This window comes from Lissotriton helveticus, chromosome 4_1 (genome assembly GCF_964261635.1).
Source record: "Lissotriton helveticus chromosome 4_1, aLisHel1.1, whole genome shotgun sequence".
Classification (NCBI taxonomy): domain Eukaryota; kingdom Metazoa; phylum Chordata; class Amphibia; order Caudata; family Salamandridae; genus Lissotriton; species Lissotriton helveticus.
The window spans coordinates 8,999,742-9,026,045 of record NC_136063.1 but is presented as its reverse complement, the minus strand read 5'-3'; the positions used below and the strand labels follow the sequence as shown (position 1 = coordinate 9,026,045).

General features: G+C 45.9%; 1 protein-coding gene across 1 annotated transcript in view; it reads right to left on the bottom strand.

Moving 5' to 3' along the window:
- Window positions 1–9,256: 9,256 nt before the first annotated feature.
- LOC144826894 (nicotinamide N-methyltransferase-like) overlaps window positions 9,257–26,304 on the bottom strand; it is a 57,532-nt gene continuing 40,484 nt past the window's right edge. The window contains exons 3-5 of the mRNA XM_078685356.1: window positions 17,527–17,575; window positions 14,989–15,038; window positions 9,257–10,343 (exon numbers count right to left, since the gene is read on the bottom strand). Of these exons, the coding sequence (XP_078541482.1) occupies window positions 9,908–10,343; window positions 14,989–15,038; window positions 17,527–17,575 (535 nt within the window). The 3' untranslated portion in view covers window positions 9,257–9,907. The remainder of the gene's footprint in view (window positions 10,344–14,988; window positions 15,039–17,526; window positions 17,576–26,304) is intronic.

The window sequence follows — 26,304 nt, the reverse complement described above, 5'->3', positions numbered from 1 at the left end:
CCACTCGGCTGTTTGGCAGTCGACTGTAGTTCATACAGACTGCATAATACTGCTTGCCGTGCTTGACACTCTTGCATAAGACAAAACTGTATGAGTGAAGTTCATCATCCAGTACCGTGTCATATCCTACCATCAACCCACCCATGACAATCGGTTCAGGCATAGAATAACTCAAAGGGTCTGCCATCCATTGGCCGCTGGCCAACAGAAGAACTTTAATGTATTCCACCACTGTGGGGCCCAACTAGACTCCTTCGATGTCCACATTTGACATCTCACACTGGCAATTAGATTGGGGATGGTAGTAACAAAGGCTGTCCCAGCAGACCTCTGATCCATGTCTTCCTCAAACCTATGCTTGGTCACAAAGATGAACTCTGAACAGAATATCTGCGAAGGGACAGCCCAGTGCAGGGACCAGCTGAGTGGACTATGAACATGAGAAGTGTTGTACAGGAACCTCTGGACCTGCTCAAAGCTGCTGGACTACTCAAAGACAAACTGTGTCCGTGTCTCTCACACTTCCTCATTCATCACACTGAGGAGGTTTCATCCCATAACATGACGGTCCGCACACATGCAATGGAAACACTTTCCACACAGTGGCAACTCCTTTCCAACACACACCCTACAAGGTGTAGGCGAGCTTCCGGCTCCCCATGTAAGTGCTTTGTAAATGTTGCAATATAATACAATGCAAATACACCCGGGCGTCCTTCCCCTGAGAACATTGCCTCAGGCTCTGACATTAGAGTGAAATCCCTTTCAATATCATGATGTCACAGTTGTTTCCAGGGCAATCCTGGGATAAAAGGCACCTGCCCTTCCTCCAGCACTTGAGGGGCTGGTGCCTGTTTGAAGGACATTTCACCAGGACATCACCCAGTGCAACAGAGGATAGATTCTTTCTGACATTTGTCCCTCTACATGAATTTCAATTCTGGTTTTTGCTGGTGACGCAGAATCACTGAAAGGGTCACAACTTAGGCAATGCAAAGGAGCACAGAGACTCAATAAAACAATGGAAAGGTCAAATGCAAGCAACATCAAAAGCTGGCAGGTGCACACTCTGTCATGGCTTTTATTAGAGCATTGACACCAGACTGAAATTTCGAAAAATGAATAATTACTTTGTCATCCAGGGAGTGGAAAACCTTTTTTTCCATTTTTCGTGTATATATGTTTTACAGGGATTGGAATCTCCCTCATTCAGATCATGTACAAAGTGAGAATAGTCTTACTTTTTGCGCAGAGAGAATAGAACCAGTTCTTTGCTGAAGTTTTGCAGAAAATACAAAGTTGGTTTTGTTGTACTAATTGATGCTCTATTTTAATGACATCATAAATAACACGAAACAGCCCTTGGTCATAAAAACAAAAGTGATTCTATTTAGAAGAACGCCTCAGTGTACAATGCAATGCCCGCAATGTCAATTTTATCGCCCTCTTAATTATGAAAAACTGAGCTGGATTTTGGCTTGCAATGTTATGGTTCTAGACAAACCAGTGATGTGAATGTCTTAAACCCACTGAACTCTCCCACGCCCGCCACCCACCGACCGTAGACCGCAGCCCATAGGCCAGGGATGCGGGGATCTGGGCCGAGCTTTCATTTATGCAAGACTTCTTGCCCTATATGGCCGACATATCTTGAGCATGTTCCATGAAAGCTAAATTAAAGACATTTGTATTGTAAAGATAAAAATGTTCGATTTTGCCAGGACAACAGCAGCTCAGATCGTGCAGGGGCTTTTAGAATATTGTATTTATAGTAATTCAGCCTCATAGTCAGAATGTGCAAACCGCAGCGATCTGGGGTACCTGCTTTTCGCATTTGTTACTGATCGTCCACTACAGAGAAAGGAAGAAAGAAGTGTATTGTATGAAAACCTCTTAATCTGAGCCCCTTGACGTTGAAATGCTTCGACGCCCGCCGGCCTCTTAGTCCCTAATCCATCCATCCACCTGACCAACCAACCATCAATCTGTCCGTCCATCCATCCACCTGACCAACCAACCATCAATCTGTCCGTCCATCCATCCACCTGACCAGCCATCAATCTGTCCATCCATCCATCCACCTTACCAGCCATCAATCTGTCCGTCCATCCATCCACCTGACCAGCCATCAATCTGTCCATCCATCCATCCACCTGACCAGCCATCAATCTGTCCGTCCATCCATCCACCTGACCAACCAACCATCAATCTGTCCGTCCATCCATCCACCTGACCAACCTTCAATCTATCCGTCCATCCATCCACCTGACCAGCCATAAATCTGTCCGTCCATCCATCCACCTGACCAGCCATCAATCTGTCCGTCCCTCCATCCACCTGACCAACCAACCATCAATCTGTCCGTCCATCCATCCACCTGACCAACCTTCAATCTATCCGTCCATCCATCCACCTGACCAGCCATCAATCTGTCTGTCCATCCATCCACCTGCCCAACCAACCATCAATCTGTCCGTCCATCCATCCACCTGACCAGCCATCAATCTGTCCGTCCCTACATCCACCTGACCAACCAACCATCAATCTGTCCGTCCATCCATCCACCTGACCAACCTTCAATCTATCCGTCCATCCATCCACCTGACCAGCCTTCAATCTGTCTGTCCATCCATCCACCTGACCAACCAAGCATCAATCTGTCCGTCCATCCATCCACCTGACCAACCAGCCATCAATTTGTCCGTCCATCCATCCACCTGACCAACCAGCCATCAATCTGTCCGTCCATCCATCCTTCCACTTGACTTTTCTTCTCCTACCAACCTGCCTGCCTAGTTCTTTCTCTTGTCTGTCTCTTGCTTCCATTCTCTTTCCATTCTTTTTTTTTCTCCACCCCATCTCCTCCCTCACTTCTTGTACATATTACCCATGGCTTCCTACATTACTCTGCAAGGTTTTCTCTGCGTCATCCCCTCGATCTCTCGCTGTCTTACTCTTCACCGACTCCATCTCATTCTTTCTCACACCGTTTCAACATGCATGATAGCTTTTTGTTTTAGTAACTTTTCATCCGTTTGAGTTAGAAATTAATATTTTATTGTTAGCACCTGCAAATTTAGAATCCAATAATGGGCTACTTCTTACGTTCAACAAATCTATAATTAAGTGTAAATCGTCAAGACCGCAAAATCGCATACTTCTAGTTGGCCACTCTATACCCTCTACGGTGACCATGAAACTAACTTTAAAAGTGGATAGATCTAATATATATCCCTCACTGTGAGCTATATTAACGCCCTGCCCCAGGCAAAATAAGTGCTGCTTGATAAAACACTATTAATCTCGCATATAATAGCGGGTAATATTTTTTTAATTTTCTTTCACTATAGTCTTTCTTCCACTTTTGATATCAGTTGTGTATTTCCTATGCGTCTTGTAAAGCGCACAGCTGCTACGAGTGTAGCTTCATGGCGCTACTACGAGCTAATTTTTCCACGAGGAACTCCGGGCTATATTATAAAACTAACACCTGCTCTGTCCACTTCTGAACCTGTATATCCAATGGAAGGTGGATATTCAGGTTAAGACCCTATTGGCGTTAATGCCTGAATATCGCTGGATTTCCAGCGATATTCACGCATTAAGCCGCTATTGCCTGATATTTTATCGTATTTGAGATAAATGTTGCTAATAGCACGTTATATCTGCGATAAAATCCAGCGATGCACGGCGATAGAAAACATTTTGCTAAGCTTATTTAGCGATAAATATCGCCAGTTGTTGAGAATATGCCCCCATTTATTAATTTGAATTCACCCCTTTATCATGCAAAAAGGGGCGAGCTGATCCTCTAATCTCGACTATGAAAATATACGAATGAAAAGAACACACAGTCTCTGGTAACGGCACAATAGCGCCGTCTCGCCTTCTCGGAGGGCTGTATATGACAAATGAGGTGTTTTTCATGACCCAATGACGCCTCTTACTGGTAACAATATTTCGCTGTTTCGGACTTTCAGCTGGCTCTGTTATTCCAAGGGCACCTGCTAATGACACATTGAGCTGAAAATGTTTGCTAAAACAGTCCTCATGATCAGATTAAATAGGAATTGTCACTTTGGATTGTTCAAGCGTGAATCAACTTTGCGAAATTGGCTTGAAGCCCTTAGATGTGTGCGCACATGTTTTTCAAGGATATGGTCTTATATGTCAGCCAGGTCTTCTCAGGAGGTGAACCCCTCAAGAGGAGGGCGCCTCAGAGCAAAAGCCATACACACAAGAAGGACACAAAGTTTAACTTGTGGCTTTCGAGAAAGACCAACTCTGGCCTTATTTTATTTACACAAAACATTATCAAAATAAACATTGCAAGTTAAAATACTTCCAAGATAAACAAGCTGAGCAGAGATCATATATGCAGTGCCAATTCAGGACAACAATCACATTCCATGAACCGTTATCCAAACTAATTGTGTAGGCTCACGATTGGCCAATCAGCAAACCTTCCTCGCGTCACCAGACCCAGGGCCTTGTTTATCCAAGGTCTGAGGGGCCAAAATCAGATTTTAAGACACTCATCACCCCTACTGGCGAGAAAAGCAATAACAATAGCCATGCAGACACCATTATTGAAATGAAAATAAAGGTGGATAATTGTCATTTAAAAAACCTTAGAAATGAACTGAAAAAACACAGGTTTCAGGGACGTTTTAGTTAGTTGGACATTTCACTTCCATAAAACAAGAAAAATGCGGCCATTATAGTTAGTTGAGCTAACTATAACTCACACCCCTGTAGTGCACTGCTGATGATGTCACATATTACATCATTCGTGACACGACCTGTAACATCACAGATGACATCACTGATGACATCTCAAATTACATCACTGATGTCATCATCCAGTGACAGTGTGTTTCTGTAAAATTTAAATATGTTATATATATATATATTTATACAGGCCAAGGTGTATTGAACAATGAGTGGGTGTATAAGTGTCTGCGCACTTTACACAGGAATCCCAGCCAAACACCAGCGACGACAACAACGCATCCAGAATGCCTCAGCCCGACTGATCCTCAACGCTCCCCGCCACAGCCACATCACCTCCCACCTCAAAGACCTGCACTAGCTACACATCAACAAAATGATCACCTTCAAGTTCCTCACCCATGCTCACAAGGCACTCCACAACGTCGGACCAGCCTACCTGAACAACAGACTCAACTTCTACACACCCGCCCGCCAGCTCCGCTTCGCCAACCTCGCCCTTGCCACCGTACCGCGGATCCAACGTACAACCTCCGACGGCAAATCTTTTTCTTTCCTTGCCGCCAAGACCTGGAACACCCTCCCCACCCATCTATGACAGACCCAAGGCTCCTCAAGACTTGGCTCTTCGAGCAGTAGCAGCACCCCCCCCCCCCTCACGGGTTAGTAGGGCACTTTACAAGTTCACTGATTGATTGATTGGATAGATGAACTAGTAGGTGTGTGACTGACTGTATAAGTGAGTGATTAAATGTGTCTTACTGAATGCATGGGTTAATGACTGATACAGACATTCACACAGTTTAGGTTGTCAGTAGGTGTGTAAGCATTTGCATGGGTTAGTGAGTAGCTAAATGAGGATCTATATGGGTTATTGATTGGTTGTTTCAGTATCTGTATGGGTGCCGGAGTGTCTGTGTCGGTGGGTGGGGGTGTGACTCTGTGACTAGATGTGTGAGTGGATGATTCACTGAGTGTATGGGTTGAAGACTGCATCTGTGAAGGGCTATATGGGTGGGTGAGTGTGTGTATGGATGTGTTGGTGAGTGAATGGATGTCTCAGTGGTACATGTGTGAGTAACTGCATATGTGAAAGACAGTATATGTGAGTGTTGAAGTGTATAAATGACTATATGTGATTGTGAGTGATTGTGGGAGTAGCTGTATGGAAGAGTGTGTGCTTGTATCAGTGATTGTATAAGAGAGTAAATAGGTGTTAGTATCTGTATGAATAAGTGAGGTTGTGTGTGTATAACTGTATAGGTGAGTAAATGGGAGTGTGATTGATTATTTGAATGACTGACTAGGTGTGTGAGTAACGCTATGGGTGAGTGGTGGTGTTTGAATGTCTCTATAGGTGTATGAATGCATGTTAGTGCTGTATTGATGAGTGGCTGCATGTATGTGTGATTGTATGGGTGAATGAGTGGATGTGTGTGTAGACCTCAGAATCACTGAGTGGGTATGTAGTAACTGGTATTGGTGTGTCTATGGTTTCAAAAATGTTAGTCTGTATTTTAGAGTGGATGTATTAAATGTTATATGAGGAGGTGCATTAGATTGTAACGTGGAAGATGTCATCAGTGATGTCATCAGTCATGTCATTTAAGATGTCATCAGTGCTGTCATCAGTGATGTCACTGACCATGTCATGAATGATGTAAAATCTGACGTCTTCAGTAGTGCATTGCGGGGCATGGGTTATAGTTAGCTGAACTAACTATAAAGGCCAAATTTCTCTGGTTTTGTACGAGTGAAATTTTCCAACTTACTACAACGTCCCTGAAACCGGTGTTTTTTTCAGTGAATTTCTAAGGTTTTTTAAATGCTAATTTCTAACTATAACGTCCCTGAAACGTATGTTTTTTTTCAATTAATATATATATATATATATATATATATATATATATATATATATAAAACAAAAATTTTGACAATGATAATACTGACAGTTATTTACTTTTTCAATATTTTTTACATTTACATTATTAATATAGGAAATCAATATTTTTGGGGCCGATATGCGTGGCACGATATGTTTGTAGGACGATGTTAGTGTTGTTGATAATATGTCAGTGAACCATAACAGGCAGCATATGTGGGCTTTGCAGTGCAACCCGGAGGGAGTCTCAGTGTCTGCAGCTACTTGGCCGGATCATTGCACCCCAGGGCAGACAAACTCATCTGGCAGTGCCTACTGGATCCCCAATGGTGGTTACACCCTGAGATGGCACAGGGTATCTTCTGTAAATGGGGGGAATTCTAGCTAGACATTAACCCCACCACTGAGAACATGCAGGAGCAAAACCATTGAGCTCTGGAGTTTACAAGAATATTCTCTCGCTGGAACGCATTCCGGGTAGAGTGGGGCTCAAGAATCATGTACAACTTAACACTGCTACCTCTCCTACCCTGGGTTCTGCAGAAGAGTAGGATTGACTGGGCCAACGTCCCTCCCGTAGCATCAAAAGGGGCAAGGAGAATGTGACACCTGGAGCTACTGCGGATGAAACGATCCAATCAAACAACCGCTTCAGTGGATCTCCTGCTCAAGGTAGCCCTTCATTTGCAGAGATTAAGTGATGCAGTTGACTGCATTCAATCTTTCTCACAAGAGTGTGGATGTCATCCTTGCTGCAGGCACTGCTTTATAACGATGGTCTATGCGGGGTACTAGCACTGGGTACTGGGACACCTTTGTAGCCTGGATTGGCAGTCACACACAGGCCAAACAGTCAGTTATTTTATCCCTGGGCCAGCAAGTTGATGTATTTGCCCTTTCAGCCTGTCGCCACACCAGCCGTCCTTCTTCAAATCGCCCGTTGTGATGAGGTTGGTTCATAAAAGGTTTGACTCATTTGTATCCTGCCAAAAACAGTGATGTCACTGTGGAACCTTAATTTGGTCCTGGCTTTCCTCATGTGTATGCCTTCTGACTCTGGAGGTTGTTGTTCCTGGTTGCAGGGATTTCAGCTCATGGAGCGCGTCCTCCAGGCTTTCTGGATGCGTCCACCCTATACCACCTTCCTCTCAGGTGGACTCTTTTCCTAGAGCTCTGACTGCTTTTCACTTTGGACAATCCCTTGTATCCTAATACTCTTTGCCCCTTGAAAGGTGGATGAGACACTTCTTCACCTGGATCCTAGCAGTAGGTTCAGTTTTTTCATTGATCGCATCAAAGACCAACGGTTGGATGATCTTTTTTGTGGGCTTCTCTGGAGCAAAGAAAGGCAACGTACTACAGAAAAGAACTCTGTCTGGATTAAGACCTGCTGCACAATGAACAAACAGAAGCCTCTGAAGGGATTGCAGACCAATTCAAGGTTAATGTCACCAATCACCATTTTCTGAAAAACATGAAAATCTACATTGTGTATGGAGACAAATCATGATCCTGATCCACCATATCCACAGATAGACTTATATGTAGAGGATGATGTGATACGGCTTGTAGTGTGTGAACACTATTGTGGACAATTCATCTGTTCCTCCATGGGTTCACCCTGATTGTGTGGTGAAAAAGAACATGCACAAACTAATAGAATTCATAGCGTTTATTAATTCACTTGCATCTTGGTAAATACATTAAACATCAATACCCAAGACTTTTTCAATTCATAATTATTGAATTTAAGTGATTTGAAGCACTTTCTGGTTCTATGTTCATTGAATAACATTGTGCGTCAGAGGAAGGTCCTAAGAACAAGGGAGGTACAAGCCAAGACATTCTCTGAGTTGAGAAATGATTACCAAGAAACAGAAGGGAGAGAAGGAAGCTGGCAGACTCCCTAAGAGAAGCAGGGTCCACAAGAACCAAGAAGAAGAAGGGAGAGGAGAAGGAAGCTGGAAGACTCCCTGAGGGAAGCAGGGCAAACAAGAACCAAGAAGAAGAAGGGAGAGGAGAAGGAAGCAGGCAGACTCCCTGAGGAAAGCAGGGTCCACAAGAACCAAGAAAAGGAAGGGAGAGGAGAAGGAAGCTGGAAGACTCCCTGAGGAAAGCAGGGTCCACAAGAACCAAGAAAAGGAAGGGAGAGGAGAAGGAAGCTGGAAGACTCCCTGAGGGAAGCATGGTCCACAAGAACCAAGAAGAAGAAGGGAGAGGAGAAGGAAGCTGGAAGACTCCCTGAGGGAAGCAGGGTCCACAAGAACCAAGAAGAAGAAGGGAGAGGAGAAGGAAGCTGGCAGACTCCCTGAGTGAAGCATGGTCCACAAGAACCAAGAAGAAGAAGGGAGAGGAGAAGGAAGCTGGAAGACTCCCTGAGGGAAGCAGGGTCCACAGGAACCAAGAAGAAGAAGGGAGAGGAGAAGGAAGCTAAAAGACTCCCCGAGGGAAGCAGGGTCCACAGGAACCAAGAAGAAGAAGGGAGAGGAGAAGGAAGCTGGAAGACTCCCTGAGGGAAGCAGGGTCCACAGGAACCAAGAAGAAGAAAGAGAGGAGAAGGAAGCTGCAGACTTCCTGAGGGAAGCAGGGTCCACAAGAACCAAGAAAAGGAAGGGAGAGGTGAAGAAGCTGACAGACTCCCTGAGGGAAGCATGGTCCACAAGAACCAAGAAGAAGACAGCAGGGGAGAGTGAAGGTGGCAGACTCCCTGAGGGAAGCAGGGTCCACAAGAACCAAGAAGAAGAAGGGAGAGGAGAGGAAGCTGGCAGACTCCCCGAGGGAAGCAGGGTCCACAGGAACCAAGAAGAAGAAGGGAGAGGAGAAGGAAGCTGGCAGACTCCCTGAGGGAAGCAGGGTCCACAGGAACCAAGAAGAAGAAGAAGGGAGAGGAGTAGGAAGCTGGGAGACTCCCTAAGGGAAGCACAGTCCACGGGAACCAAGAAGAAGAAGGGAGAGGGGAAGAAGATGGAGACTCCCCGAGGGAAACATGATCCATAGGTACCAAGAAATGCCAAGAAGACATAAAGTAAGAGCGCTGCTGTGAGCTGAAGTAAGATTAGTGCTGTCCAGCTTGCGGTTGCCACTCCTTTGATTAACCAGGATTTATTAGCCTCTTTTTTTATCATGCTTCCCCAATTTTCAGCTCAATGCTATTCAATTACTTTAAATTACATCACATACATATGTATACATATATGGTCATATTTCCAAGAAAACAATTATAAATGATGCTGAAAAAGAAAGCTTGAAGCAATTGAATGTAAATAGGAGCGGAGCAGTGATCCCCTTTCGGTTCTAAATTTCGTTTTTTTTGTAGGCACTTAAAATGACACAACTCTGAAAATCCATTACATCATATGAACCCTCTGTTTTTCTTTTAAAAATGTGAAATTCTTTTATGATATAACCTTCATCCACAAGAGCCTTTCTGAGAAAATCATCTTTGATGCAGAACAAAGGAAACCTGACATGATCCACCTTGTAAAACGTAGCTCCCAGGCATGCATATATTATCAGACACCCCCCAGGTTTTAACAGAGTGGAGACATTGTTCAAAAGTTTGATGAAGGACTTCTCGTCTGTTGAAAAGTTCTCCAGTATGTATGACAAGGCCAGACAGTCCACTGGGGTCGGGACGGTGGGCGGCACTGGACTACTGCTGGTGACGTCACATTCCACAACATTTTTTACTTCTTTTCGAAACTTCTTTTGTAATACATCCTCAACGACACTGAAAATAAAGATACACGTCATTACTAACCTGCAAGTAATAATTCACCAACAGCTTTTTTTGCAGCATTAGCTACCACCATTGCTGTTATTAAAAAAGACTGAGGGGCATATGTAAGAAGCCGTTTGTGAATCGCAAACGGCGTTTTGGTATGTATGGGCCACATAGCAAAATAAGGAATCGCAAAAATTGTGATTCCTTATTTTGATCAGGCATTTAAGGAATCACAATTTTGCAATTCCTTAAATGCTATGTAGGGTTGCCTTGCAAATTGCGATCTTGGCTTGAGGAATCGCAAAGTAGCACCTACTCCAAGTAGATGGTATTTTGCGATTTCCTGTTAAAATGCATTTTTTTTTTCAAATTCACAGTGCCATGTGGTGCACAGACATGCTCTTAGGGCATGTATGTGCACCCCATGTACTTACATGCACATTTCAGGGGTGCAACAGGTGTCCTTTGGAAACCCTGGCACCCTTGGAATTGCGATTCTCAAATTGCTATTTTCTTATGGAAAATGGCAATTTGAGAATGTATGCCCATTCCTGCACAAAACCCATCACCTGAGACATATGCTTCTATGAAGAATGCAGAACATAGAGAATGAGGAAATAAGGAGGAAAAATAAAGATATTTCTCATTGCTCCGCCTTTCCTGGGAAGGTGCAGCATTTTTTCATATCCCAAGGTTGAGCACTCCTGGTAAATCTGGGAATACGACAAAATCCATGGGAGTTGCATGGGAGCACCCACGTAGTACACATGAAACATCTTCCCAGGGCAGAGTAACGCAACACAGCGATATGCGCTTCGTTGCTTTACTACAGTTTATGAAGCCCCTCAGGGCGATGCAAGGCGGCCCTGCGTGGCTTCATGAATCCCATTTTGGGATTGCGTCGCTCTTGCACTACTTTGCGTGGTGCAAGAGCGACGCAAGAGCGCTCACTAATAGGCCCCTTACTATTTATGGAAACAATTGTTTCTATCTGGAAAATGAGGAATACCAAGTTTGTCATCTACAGCCCAACACTGCACTCCTCGTTCCTGGCTGTGAACAGCCAGCGGGTTACCCCCCTGGCGAGCACAAGTGCAGACGTATCAGAGCGGACCAGACGACGCGGACGCCAAGCCAGGGGCTTAATGCAGCATCTCATAACACGCTGCTTGCACCTCAACGTCCTTGTCTTCTGTGAGAGTAGGACATCAGATAAGCCTCCGACACACCACTAGGCACAGACGTTGCTGTATTCTGCTGTTCTTTGTGCACTTTACCTGAGGTGCATCCTCTTCTTATGCTGTGCCTTAGCACATGCTGCCCTGTTGTGTGAGAGTGATCTCTGAGACTGGCCTTGCTGTCAGTTGTTGTGTGAACAAATAAAACTAAACTATGGTTGCAGCAATGCAAGAAATGGGCCACTGTGACAGTGATAGGAAGGATAGCACCCTTGTGCCTTCGAGGGACCTTCGCTCATGCGCATGTCTGCTCTGTCTGCTATGAACTCTATGCTTCTCCGCTCAGGGCCAGGGTGCTCCATTTGGGGTGGCATTTGCGCTCCACACATTCAATATTCATTCATTCACTTGCAGAGTACTTTGGTAGCATATAGGACTCCAATTCCAACTTCTTGAATGTTACTGATTCATATCCTGCTAAGGAGGCAACAGATTGTGAGTCACATATATGATGCAGGAACCTATATCTACATACATCAGACACAATTTGAATGCTAAATATAAGCTGGGGTGTCATTAGACAGGAGCAGGCAGCATTTCCAGCCAGCAGAGTGCCTGGCCTCCAGTTCCACTCAGAGATGTCTGATGGCCTGGTGATGCTCCTGGCAGCATGGCAGTGCCAGCTGTGATGCCAATTAGTGGATGTGTCACAGCAGCTGACTAGCCTCTTTGGAAGATATTCAGCATCAAGTCCACACATGGGGTCTGTTCCTGAAATGCAAAAATCAATGACTCCAATGCTGTGGATGTTTTTGCTTAAAACCTGGTAGAGTCTAAGCGCTACAGGGTGCTGCACTTGTGGGGGGAGCAGCACCCCTCTTCTACCAGACTCTAAGTGAAGCTCACTTCCATTCAACATCCCACTGGTGACCCCTCGATGGGAATTCAAGAGTCACTTGAATATCTTCAGGCATCAGTACCTCCTGGTTGTTCCCGGGCCTTGTTATTGGTGCCAGTACTCAGACTGCTTACACTTGTGGAGGGAGACCTGCCTATGTTGCACGCGTGCTGCTCACCACTACAATCCCAAAGGTTCATTGCTGTTATCAGAAGCGAGCCCTGAATAAATAAGTCACAACAACAATCAAAACGATGACCTCTTATAGAATTTTGCTTTTTTATGATATCATTTTTATTCTGGTGTACAATTAAAATCAGGGGACATATGTACAAGCCCCTATAGCCACCATAATGTCACTTTTCAAGACGTCGTGGTGGCGATAGGGGCTTCACCTTATGTACAAGGCAGTGTTAAGCCACTTACTGTGGCTTAACGCTGCCTTGTAAGTAAGGCCCCCTTTCACGCTACGGTTAGCGTGAAAGGGGTAGACAGTGCGTGTGGCAGTGGGCGTTCCACCGCGACACTTATTGATTTCGATGCTGCCCCCTATTTACAAGAGTGATGCCAAAATTAAGACCAAGTAAAACCTTGTCTTACCCTGGCACAATCAGGTGAAATGCATCATTTCTCCTTGTTTGTGATGTTTCCTTGTGTGCTGTGTGGTGCAGCAAAACGCCATTGATTGTTTATGTGCAGGAATGCGGCGGGGATGCTGAACCTGATGAATGTGTGTTCTGACCAAATGCTTGGTGATGGCTTGTCGACAGTGACGTTGCTGAAAGAGGTAAATATCTACTCCAAGATGCGTTCATTGGCGTTAGCAGGATCTGTTATACACTCAATGAGGCTCTTAAATGGGGATTGGTGCGGCCTTCCAGGTGAAAGCACAGGTCTGTGAGGGGGATGGAGGTGCTGGTGTGAATGACAAGTGGTGTGATGAAGTCTGTGATGTTGCAGACGCAGTTTGCGTGAAGCCTTTGAGGTCTGCAGGCTAGGGTGTAGCACAGGGTGAACTAAGCAGTGTTCCAGGTACCTCATGGCTGCGTCTTTCGAAGTGATGTAGCTCCTGTGCCCTTGCACATGTCGGTGACTCCGCCTCCGGGCTTGCATTGATGGTCCTGCATGCTGCTTTTGTAACTGGCAGGATGGCTGTAGCACTGTACAGAGCAGAGGCTGAGTTTAGCCAAGTTTCTGTGAGGAAAAGTAGGTCCGGAGCATGGCTTGCATCAAGTCCCATACCTCCTTGTTGAGTTTGGTAAGCGAGTGAGTGTTGGAGAACATGCAAGAGAGTGCAGAGTGTTGTGCGGGTGGTGGCGGATCCGAGTGTGTATGAGAGAGCGGGGTGCTGGGTTCTGTCAGGACAGGAGGGGAAACATCCTTTACAACGCAACTTTTACCACACAGTGCCTTTACGACGCAACTTTTACAACGCAAACCATTACAAAGCATTGCGCTGGGGGGCGCTCTAGGATAGGGAATAGGTTTAATTTACTATCCAACACCTTCCCTACTATCCACGGGGACTGGAGTTGGAATAGTAAATTAAATTATTCACTATCCAGCGCCCCAAAGCACTATGCGTTGTAAAGGCATGCGTTGTTAAAACAGCGTTGTAAAGGCATGCGATGTAAAAACATGCGTTGTAATGTCATACATCCGGACAGGAGTGAGTACAGGGTGGCGTGGTCAAGTGCATGAGAACCTGCAGGAAGGACCGTGTTGCCTCCATGGTGTATGGTGCGATGCGATGGCAGCACAAGAAGTGGCCACCAGGGTTGAGAGCACAGAGGAACACTGCAGAGTACTGGTGAGTAGGAGTAGGAGCAGAGTTCAAAGGACGCTCCTGCGTTTCAAAACCCCAGGATCAATGGGACACAACATCAAAGACAGAATTTCAAAAATCAGTAAGTCTGAATTTTCTGTACCTAATGCCATGAATATGTACCTTAAGGGTACAAATATCTTCAAGGAGTGTAGCTATGGATTTATCAGTATTAAATCTATACTTCCCTATTTGCATTTACTGGTTTATATTTTATCTCTGAATTTTCTGTTATCAATATTCTTTTACCACAATATGTTGGCGTTGATCTTCTGTAAAAACATATGAGATCGAGGCTTCCTGTCAAAGTTAGTTCTGATTTAGAGTTTAGTGGACGGCCAAGAAGTAAGGTTGGAAGGTGACTTGCTCTCAGACAGACTCTCTTCGGCGTCATCAGTGAAACCCTGGGGCATGTGTATTGAGAAGATTACTGGTAAGTAACCCAAGCACTAGTCTGTCTTGTTAGTGGAGAGTGAAGGAATATCTGAGTCCACCTTGTTGTGTAGTAGGATACAAAACACATCCCTGATATGAGGGAGGTTTAGGGGTACCAGTGAGCACCTCAGAGATGTGATAAACCCAGAGCACCAAAGGGAGAGGCCACCAGATGCAGACATGAGTACTGGGACAGGAAATGTGGAGTGAGGGTGTATGAAGCAAGCGCCTTGTGGATGTGATGCGGCCGGAACACCCAGGGAGAGGTCTCAAGAATCATAGGGGCACCTGAGCTAAAGTCATGGGAATACTTACGAAGCTACAGGTGTGAGGACCTTCCCTATGGCACCAAGCAAAGAGCCAACCTTCAAAGGAAGATAAACAAAGAAAGTACATCAGCAACACAGAGAATAGGAACAGGAAACACAAGCAAGAAAGGAAAGGACAAGAGGAGGCGTGGAGAGGAGGAGGAAACACAGGCAAGGAAGGAGAAGAGGAGGAGGAAACACAGGCAAGGAAGGAGAAGAGGTGGAGGAAACACAGGCAAAGAATGAGTAGAGGAGGAGAAAACACAGGCAAAGAATGAGTAGAGGAGGAGAAAACACAGGCAAAGAATGAGTAGAGGAGGAGAAAACACAGGCAAAGAATGAGTAGAGGAGGAGGAAACACAGGCAAAGAATGAGTAGAGGAGGAGGAAACACAGGCAAAGAATGAGTAGAGGAGGAGGAAACACAGGCAAAGAATGAGTAGAGGAGGAGAAAACACAGGCAAAGAATGAGTAGAGGAGGAGGAAACACAGGCAAAGAATGAGTAGAGGAGGAGAAAACACAGGCAAAGAATGAGTAGAGGAGGAGGAAACACAGGCAAAGAATGAGTAGAGGAGGAGAAAACACAGGCAAAGAATGAGTAGAGGAGGAGAAAACACAGGCAAAGAATGAGTAGAGGAGGAGGAAACACAGGCAAAGAATGAGTAGAGGAGGAGGAAACACAGGCAAAGAATGAGTAGAGGAGGAGGAAACACAGGCAAAGAATGAGTAGAGGAGGAGAAAACACAGGCAAAGAATGAGTAGAGGAGGAGGAAACACAGGCAAAGAATGAGTAGAGGAGGAGAAAACACAGGCAAAGAATGAGTAGAGGAGGAGGAAACACAGGCAAAGAATGAGTAGAGGAGGAGGAAACACAGGCAAAGAATGAGTAGAGGAGGAGGAAACACAGGCAAAGAATGAGTAGAGGAGGGGGAAACACAGGCAAAGAATGAGTAGAGGAGGAGGAAACACAGGCAAAGAATGAGTAGAGGAGGAGGAAACACAGGCAAAGAATGAGTAGAGAAGGAGGAAACACAGGCAAAGAATGAGTAGAGGAGGAGGAAACACAGGCAAAGAATGAGTAGAGGAGGAGAAAACACAGGCAAAGAATGAGTAGAGAAGGAGGAAACACAGGCAAGAAGGAACAGGACAAGAGGAGGCGTGTAGAGGAGGAGGAAATACAGGCAAGGAAGGAGAAGAAGAGGAAACACAGGCAAAGAATGACTAGAGGAGGAGAAAACACAGGCAAGAAGGAACAGGACAAGAGGAGGCGTGTATAGGAGGAGGAAATACAGGCAAGGAAGGAGAAGAAGAAGAGGAAACACAGGCAAAGAATGAGTAGAGAAGGAGAAAACACAGGCAAAGAATGAGTAGAGAAGGAGAAAACACAGGCAAAGAGGAACAGGACAAGAGGAGGCGTGTAGAGGAGGAGGAAATACGGGCAAGGAAGGAGAAGAAGAAGAAGAGGAAACACAGGCAAAGAATGAGTAGAGGAGGAGGAAACACCGGCAAGGAAGTAGAAGGGGAAGAAGAAACACAGGCAAGAAAGGAGAAGAGGAAACAGGCAAAGAAGGAGAGGATAAGAGGAGGAGTGGAGAAGAGGAGGAGGAATCACAGGCACAGAAGGAGTGGACAATAGGATGATCAGTGCATCAGACCAGCGAATGTAAGTGAAGGACAGAAGAACCCAAAGATACCAAAGGAAACGTGCACACTGAAAAAAAGAGGCCTGAAGGGCAGTAGGAGAAAGGATCCTGCACTGACAGTAAGAAGTACCCAAGCAGAAGTGGAAGAGAGGGATTCAGCTCAAGGCAAGGGGAGGAGGAGACAACACCATGAAGCCAGAAAAGCTTGAAACCCTGCGGCGGCCTGAGGACTGTTCACTCAAGGCAGTTAAGAGGAAGACGAGCAATAACAAATGAGGGGAGAGAAAGACTTATCTAAGACTGGTGTTGGTTTATGATTGAAGAGAGAAAGTAAGCAGAAAGAAAATAAGACAGGAAGAAATACTAAGGGCCCGGTTAATATGCGGTTAGGCAGGCCTCCTAACGGCATTTGGTCCTTCAGAATCAGATCGGGAACGTGTCTTCCCAACAGAGGGCTCGATTATGATGTGGTCCGGAACATAGGCTCACATTGAAGTCAATGGGAGTCCAACCCAATCATATCTGGAAGCATCCGGATGCATCATACTTGGTTGGTCAGACATTCCCGATCAGAGTGGGTCGGAATCCACTGCCAAACCGATTTGGTCAGGAAGATTTCCTAACCGCATCATAATCGGGCCCTTAAAATAAAACCAACTAGGACAGAGAAGTGGGAAATACTCAAACAAGGGAAAAGATATGGTGTACAATGAAGTACTATTATATTATATGTTTCCCTTCTCTTCTTTCATGAGGTTAATAAGCAGAGTCAAGGATGTGTAAAAGCATAAAACACGTAAACACAAATCAGAGAATATAAAAGGAGGAGAATGCAGGATAAGGAAAAGAGTAGAGATATAAAGAGAGATTGAGTCAGGCAGAGCGAGATGTATCATACTCACCACAGCTTCAGTTTCACCTCCAAGGGAGATTCCAAAGATAGACTGCAAGCTACGAAGGCAAGAAAAAACATTTTACTTATTAATTGAGACAGTGATAAAGATTAAAAGGCTGTGTAAGAGTTGGTTGTTGGTTGACTGAGGTCTGAGCCCAGATCACGCAAAAACCACTATTCCCTGTAGGGTAAACCAAAACAGTCACCAGATTAACCAGTGCTTAAAACCTGAACATGGGTCAGCTTGGCATAACAAGCGCTCAGGCTTAGCTCAGAGGCAATGTGTAAAGTATTTATGCACCACAGAAATAGAGATAAATTGAAAACACAACAGAAAAAAAGGTTCACACCAATTTAGAAAAATAGAGTAGTTTTCAATAAGTTGTTAGGCAGCATAACAACAACTGTCCAAACAGTAGAACCGGGGTTATTATTTTTTTTTTTTTACATTTTAAGGAAAATAGCAATAAAAAAAACACAAAGCACCAGCTGTGGATATTCAGTCACTCCAGACCAGGTCAAAATCATCAGTTCAGGAGAACCGCGGTGGAAAGCAGGCTGCAATCACCAGATTAGTTCTGCTGAAAATTGAGGACTTCCATTTTTTCGGTGTTGAGTTTGAGAGAGTTGTCCTTCATCCAGTCATCTGTGGAAGTTAGCTTATATAGTGGAGGGATCTTTGGACAGTGGAGGATTAGCGGTGTGTCATCAGCGTAGGAGATGATGTTGGCTCCATGCGATCTGGCGGCGATGGCCCATGGGGTCATGTAGGTGTTGAAGAGGGTCGGGTGGAGGAACTATCCTTGGGGGCCTCCATAGATGATCTTCATGGGATCTGAATTAAACAGTGGACCTTGGATCCTTTGAGCTCTGCCAGTGAGGTATGAGGGGATCCTTTGAGGGCTTTTTCTTGAATCCCGATGTGGTGGAGTGTGGAGTCTCTTGATCAGAATGTGGAGGGAGATGGTTTCCCACAGTCAACAAGGGCCCTAATGTCATCTGTGGCTTCAATCAGGGTTGTCTCAGTATTGTGGTCAACTCGAAATCTGCATGAAAGTCTGTTGGACTTGGCCCTCTTGGCAGGGTCATCCCTGAACTTTTTGCCTTCCTCCAATATTCTCTCTGACCTGTTTATTTTGGTTTAATGACTCTGGGCACTTTACCACTGCTGACCAGTGCTAAAGTGCATATGCTCTCCCTGTGCAAAATGTATATGTGATTGATTTCCCTGATTGGTTCATTGGATTTACTGTCAGTCCCCAGTAAAGTGTCCCAGGAGTGCCAGGGCTTGTAAATGCCAATACTGCTAGTGGGCCTGCAGTGCTGGTTGTGCCACCCACAGAAGCAGCCTTTTAAATGTTTCTAGGGTCTGCCATTGCAGAACCTGCGTGCAGTCTGGTACTGTCATGCTGGCTGGGCAAGTGCACACACTTGCCAGCCTCTAAACCTTCCCTTTGCTTCATATGAGTCACCCCTATGGTAGGCCCAAAGGCAGGGTGCATTGTAAGTGTATGGTAGGACATGCTCTGATGTGTGTGGCATGTCCTAATAGTGAATTACTGTCAAATTCGTTTTTCACTATGTAAGGCTACCTGTTCCCTTTAGGCCAGATGGGCTGCTGGAATTATTACACTCTATAATCCCAGCAGGCTCAGGGAACATGGTAGAAAGTAAAGTTCAGTATGCCTGAACTCAGAATAATAAAATACTTCTTTTAGTAAAGTTTATTTTAATATCCTGTGTTTGCAAATGCTACTTTAGAAAGTTAGCATTTGCTTGCCTAACCATTTCAGCCCGCCTCTGCTTGGATGTGTATCTGGCTGTCTGGGATGTGTGATTGACAGGGCTGGGGGATGACAGGTGGTGAATGCGAGGATTACACCTTAGTGGGAGGTAGGAGTGCCCCGGGACTCTTAATAGGGCTGTGCTCTGCCACCACAATGCTGGCTCCGCCCCCTGGGGAGCGACTGATGACTCAGCCGGCACCTGGCCCAGGAAGGGCGTAGCACTGTCATCAAGGCACTCCTGGCTTCCCCTGTCCACACAATGCTGGCTCCACCTCCTGCGGAGCGTCTGATGTGCCTGCCCCTCACACTGAAAGCAGAAACCAGAAGTACACCCAACAAGTGCTCAGAGACTGAATAAAGTTATGCAGAGGCCCCCCTGGCCTGTAAGAACAAAGAAAATGCTGTATAAAAGTAGGAGCCCTGCTCCTTGTAAATCAGAATCCTGTTTCCCACAAAGAACCTCTGCCCAACTAGAAGGAGAAGAAGACGCTGGAAGGACTGGCCTGCTGCATGCCTTGCTGAGGAAGGAGAGGAAAAGACTTGCTGAAAAGACTTTGTAGACTTGTGCTGAAACTTTCTCCACGGGCTTGTCTGAGCTTGACCCCTGATCTGAACCCCAGGACTAGTGGGTTCATGGTGTCTTCGCTCATTTTGACCTTCGAGCTGTGTGTACCTCCCGCCAGAGTTGAGTCTGCGCCCCCATCGCCCCCTCCTAGGGCTGTGGCACTCAGGAGCTCGCCTGCCCTTTATCCGTGAGAGCCTCGCTCCTTGGAGTCGCTCTCTGCCCCCTGGTCAGGCTGCCTGCTCCTCTGCCCCTGCCTGCCACTGGAGCGCGCTGAGCGCTCACTCGTCCCTCCCGCCGGAATTCCTTTGCGGCGGGTGACTTACGCCGAGACTGCAGCCCGCACGTGTCACGTGTCCTGCTGTCCCCGCTCGCCGACCCAAAGACTTTACAGGCTGCGCCGCCCCCCTGGTTGGGAGACCCCAGTACCATCTGTACCGGGGTCGTGGGCCGCGCCTGCCTGTGTGTATGCACCTGCCGAATTGTAAAGATCCGAGGATACCCCCAAGAAAGGAATTCAAACCGGGCTCGGGGCCCGCAACGTTTTATTTCCCCGTCAGCCTGGCCCAAGAGGCTCCTCTCATCGCCTCCCTGCTCCTCACTGCAGCCGAGAGCCCCCACCTCCAGAAAAGGCCCGGGGTTCCTCGAGGCTTGCCTGCTTGCTGCTCCGCAGCTCAGCCCCCACCTCCGGAAAAGGCCCAGGGTTTCTCGAGGCCCCTCTCTGGTCTCCATTCAACCCGCACCGCGAGATGTGTGAGCATTGGTAGGGCCCGGGGTTTTAGCGCTGCGAAGCCCACAGAGGCGCTTGGGAGCGCCATACCTTCCAGGAACGGGGCAAGAGGCCCCCATTATTACATAACAAGAACTGTGGCATTATCCTTTCTAAAAGAGTAACTGAACTGCCACAAAAAGAACTATTTTAAGCAAAAGAGACTAAAAGGAAGCAGCTATTAATTCAAAAGAACACTTGCCATTTTTCTATGATCTGGTAGCCTAACAAAAATCAATATATTGGTCTTGTGATAAGTCTTACCTGCATATATATATTTTTAAATAAAGAGAACATATTTTTATATATCTACAGCCTGGTGTCCATTTGTGGGGGGATTGGTATGTTTACTGTGTGTGTGATTACAAATGCCTAACTAAAAAACGCCTGAAGAATAGCCTTGGCTGCTCACGCCTCGCACCTAGAGGGTGAGCAAGGGTCATTCTAAGGGGTCATCCTTCGCCCTGACTTAGAGGAGAGAGTCCCTGCTTGTCACAAGTGAATACTTGCGCCAACCAGAGACCCCCAATTCTAACAAAGTCCAATTAGAATCTGATAGTACATATGGAGATTCAATGAGACTCTGATATTACATTTGGATATTCCTCTGTGGGAAAAATGAGAGTGTTCCAAAAGAAAGCCTTGGTAAGCGCATTATACAGCCTTTGTTATCTGCTGGAAAAGAGAAGAAAAAAGTGCAGAACGCTCTGTTAAACACACCAGAGAGTGAATGTATTCGACAGATGGTAGAGAGAGGCAAATCATCAGATCTTTCTGCAGTACAAGGATCTGTGGAGTGGGACATGGTTACTAAAACTTTGTTTGCATCTGATTCTGGCAATGTGGTGCAAGCTACGGAGGGTGAAGCTCTGATGGTGGCAAGGGCAGACAGAGCGGAAGCGGGAAAAAAACACAGCACTGCACCCCCGGACATAGCCCGTCCTGCTAAAATTAATGCTGAAGCCGAGATAGTGGACCTCTCAAACCCAGAGACCTCAGGTGCAAAGAGTAAGGGTGATATCCAGACAATAAGCAAGGAAATAGATTCTGGGGATAATTTGTATTCCCTGTCTGATCATTCGGACTCCTCTGACGACGAAAGTCATTCCTAAAAATTGTGTGCAAGGAGAGGTTTGCATGTCAGTGGATACAGTGACCTAAGTAGTAGACTCACCAATGACACGGTTATGGATACCCCGGAAGCCAGTCCTCGGACAGCCCATCAGAAACATGAGTTGAGAGAAGGGGCTAAGCAGGCGGGGGTCTGCAATGGGACTACTCTTTCTCGGCAGAATTAGGGGTTTATAGCTGGTGCATTAAGGAGCCTATCAAGGAGAATATGGCAGACAGATCTGAGGAGATCTCATTAACTCTGATATATCAAACTATAATGACCCACAGGGGAAAGACGCATACCGAGAGCCAGCAGATGCAAGGTGCTTGTCGTAAACTGCGGAATTCTGTCCAACATATTGTGAAGTCATGCCCTGAGTTTACCCAAATCCAGCGATATTCAGGCATTATTACTAATGGGGACTGAACCTGAATATCCACCGCCCATTGGATATACAGGCTGGTCTGAGCAGGTGTTAGTTTCTAGCGATAGTTGCGCTTAGCGCAAAATTTTTAATTGCTTCGCCTGCCTAGCTAATAGGTTATAGCTGTATTAGTTACTGCTTTCAGTCGCTAACTGGTTGGGTATGCCCACTTTGCATGTCATTAGTGTTAAATATCGCTGACATGCAAAGCGGGCCCCAAACCGCTCGCTATCGCCTATAAGATGTCGCTAACTGCTGTTAGCGAGAGCTTGCTAATAGGGCGATAAAAATATTACCGCTTTAGCAGGAAACATTCCCGCTAAAGCGGCGATATGGCCCTTGATAATATACCCCTACATCACTTATTGACCGATCACGGTTTGGTCGATGTATGGGCAACACTGCAGGACTCAGACCCGGGATATATACGTTCTACTCCCATCCACATACAAAATTCATTTGATTAGACTACTTTTTGTGTCACCAGTATTATTAGCAAGAGCCAAGATACACATTTCTCCTAGGATCACGTCAGATGATGGCCCAGTAATGATGGATATTTTAGCGCTAGGCAGCTATATGGTTCTGAGAATATTTATATTTGGTAGGAAGGTTTTGGTGGACACTGTGTTAATTGACCATACGAATAATTGGATTAAGGACGTTTTGGAGAATAATCATGTTGGTATGTATCGGATACCCTAAAAGCTGGATTTAGAGGGGAAGTCTTGAGCTACGGATTATATAAACAGAGGCAAGCAAAGCTAGTGGTTCAGGATCTATATATGACATTTAAAATAGCTGAAGGAAATCTAGCACAGGGGATACCGGCAGATAGAGACATCACAGAATTACAATCAAGTGTTGCCCAATGCAAAGCCAATGTTAATCTACATTGGAGCAAGGATAATACTCACAAATATCCGCTTAATAAGGAGAATAGCTATGAATATGGCGAGGCCACGGCTTGCTGTCTAGCACAAATACTTCTCTCAAAAGAGGCGGTGCAAAGTATCGATGGTATGAAAAACACAAAGGGTAATCTGGTACAGAATCCCCAGGAGATTTTACAAATCTTTCCCTCCTTTTATGAAGAGCTATATGCAGAAGAAAAGGCTGAGGGACAGGCTAGTGAGATAGGCCTGCAAAACCTAGTCTATGAACGGCTGGGGCAAGAGAAGGCAGAGACTCTAGATAGAACTATCACTATGGAGTAATTGGAAGAAGCCATAAACACATTGGCAAGCGGCAAGGCGGCTGGGCCCGATAGGCTACCTTTGGCGATCTACAAGACCTTCTTTCAGGAGCTAAAAGTAGATATGCTGGCAGCTTTTCAAGCAACACAATGTGGGTTGGCTCCGGTATCCTGGGATCAGGCAAATGTTTTTGTATTCAAAAAGATGAACCAGCAGATCTCCTGGGGTCTTATCGAACAATATCCCTTGTCAATTGTGATGGGAAAATGTACGCGAAGATTTTAGCAAAAAGGTTGGCCAAAGTTATGTCCCCGTTAGCCTCTAAAAGACAAGATGGGTTTATACCTACGAGGGGCAATGTGAATCATATCAGTAGGGTCATGACCCTGCTGGACAATCCAAGCGTTCATGGCAGTGAGTTTGGGCTAATCCTTTTGAATGTCGAAACGGCCTTTGATCAGGTGGCTTTGGATTTTTTGTAGGGGGTTTTACAACAGATGGGGTTTGGGCCTGGTTTTACTATAGCTATTCAGGTCCTATACTATGGCCAGAGTATGTACGATGGGGCTAGAATCAGAACCAGTGTGTATCTCTAGAGGGACGAGACAGGGATGTCCCTGCTCTCCACTGCTCTTTGCTCTATACATTAATCATTTCCTAAATATGTTGGAGCAAAGTTCTAGTATTAAACCTGTTATTTCGGGGCACGAGTCCTTCTGTGTTTTGCCATATGCTGACTACTTAGTTGTCGTAACACCTGACCCTGTGGCAGCCATGCCAGAAATCGAACAATTAGCGCACACGTTTGGTTCCGTCTCAGGGTAGGAACTGAACATTGCCAAAACTCAGATTATATGCACAAATCAAATCAGTGATAGTGATCCCAGAACAGCTAAAGAGGCAAAATATCTAGGGATCATGAGTAGGGCATGTCTAAAGGAATTAGTTGAGGTCAACTGGGGGGGGCTTCTGGCCATTGTGAGGTAACTTTTGGAGAGGTGGCAATGTTTACATCTTTCATTGGTTGGTGTTGGACTTGGTCCTTCTGGCAGTTTCACCCCTGAACTGTTTGCATTGAACTCTGAGATAAGTGTAGTGATTTCTGGTCTTTGCGCACTTTAGCACTGTGGTGCAGTGTGAAGTGCGTGCGCTCTCTGAGTGCGTGTGTGAGATTGGTCTGCCCTCCCATAGGAATGCATGGAAAATATGTGTGTCCATGGTAGTTCCTGATGTGTGGGGAGTGCAGGCTCGAGTTTGGTATGTGCGGACTCGTGTGATTAAATGCTGCGCGATGATGTGCGCATCTTTACTGTGTCTAGTGTGGCAGTGCCACTTCGACAAGTTGGCCTGTCTGTGCAGTTAATGTGATTTGACTGTCTGGCTTGTGATTGGCTGGAGCTGGCTGGTGTGCCTGGCTCCAGGAGTCAGGATGGGTCTGCCCCGGTGGTGACTGGGGAGATCTGCATGTTGATGTGAGGGAGGGGTGCACCTGGGACCTGAATAAGGCTGGGCCTTCCCTCCACAATGCTGGCTCCGCCCCCTGTGGTGCGACTGATGTCCCTAACCAGTTCTGTGAATGGGAAGAAGGGCTGAGCACAACAAAGTGCTCCAGAACCAGCTGCATCTGGTTTTCCCCCACCCTGCACCCTAGAGACAAAGGGATTTGGTGTATAAAAAGAGGCTGTGACATCATGTTAAATGTTCTTGTTTCCTGACTTGAATCTACCAGGAGTGTGCTGCTGCTGGGGCCCAGGGGAAGGCTTGCCTTCCTGGACCCTGCCCAGCCCCTGGATGCCTGATGGACTTTTCCCTGTTCGGGGACTACCTTCTGCTCCAGTTGCCCCTTATTCCTGGAACCCCTTTTGCCTTTCTTCCCAGCCTCCAGGACCTTTTTGTAAGATGGGAGCGCTGGCTCCTTTTCCTCGTGGCCCTGTGAGAGGGAAGCACCAGCTTAGGGATATATAAAGTCCATGTGGGTTTCGGCATTGATTTGTTCCCTTCTTTTACCCTCCCTAATCGCTATATGTTTTAGTGTGTTCATATCATGTTCCTTCTCTTTACCCTTTCCTACTGTTAAATGCTCGTAATCAGTTTAATACAATTTTTGCGTAGTTATATGTTGATTCTAATATTCACAATTGAATGTCTCTTGGTGTTTAATCTTTGGATCATGACATTTGAAAGATTTTAGATAAAGAGTTTAAACTTTTACCGAGTTTGTGATTATTATACGAGTGCAAAAGTAATTTTTTTACGTACTATTCTAACACCCTTGATCTCTTAGGACTTTAGGTACCGGTGACGCTAATTGATAAGTCAAGGTATAGAAAGGTCAAAGTCCTAAATGAATAAAATACAATGATAGTAGAGCGAAGGTTACCTGCTTAAATTGTGAGTTTATTGAGTATGGGCCCAGGTGAGTATTTGGTAAAAGACTAGTCGGGGGACCTGCGCGCTCTATCAACTGCAGCCAGCCATCCGTGTCTCACACTGCCTCCTTTTGTTTTCTTTTTTTTTTGGTAGACTTTGGTCACTACAGTCAGCTCTCCGTGTCTCACACTGCCTCCTTTTGGTAGACTTTGGTCACTGCAGCCAGCTCTCCGTGTCTCACACTGCCTCCTTTTGGTAGACTTTGGTCACTGCAGCCAGCTCTCCGTGTCTCACACTGCCTCCTTTTGGTAGACTTTGGTCACTGCAGACTGCTCTGACTGTCTCACACTGCCTCCTTTTGGTAGACTTTGGTCACTGCAGCCTGCTCTCAGTGTCTAACACTGCCTCCTTTTGTTAGACTTTGGTCACTGCAGCCTGCTCTGACCGTCGCACACTGCCTCTTGCTTCAGACTCTCTGTCAAGGATTACTCATGCAGCGCCCCCACCCTGTGATAGACCTTCTGGTCTGAAAGCCTTGGCAGGTTTAATATTAAGATCAAGGC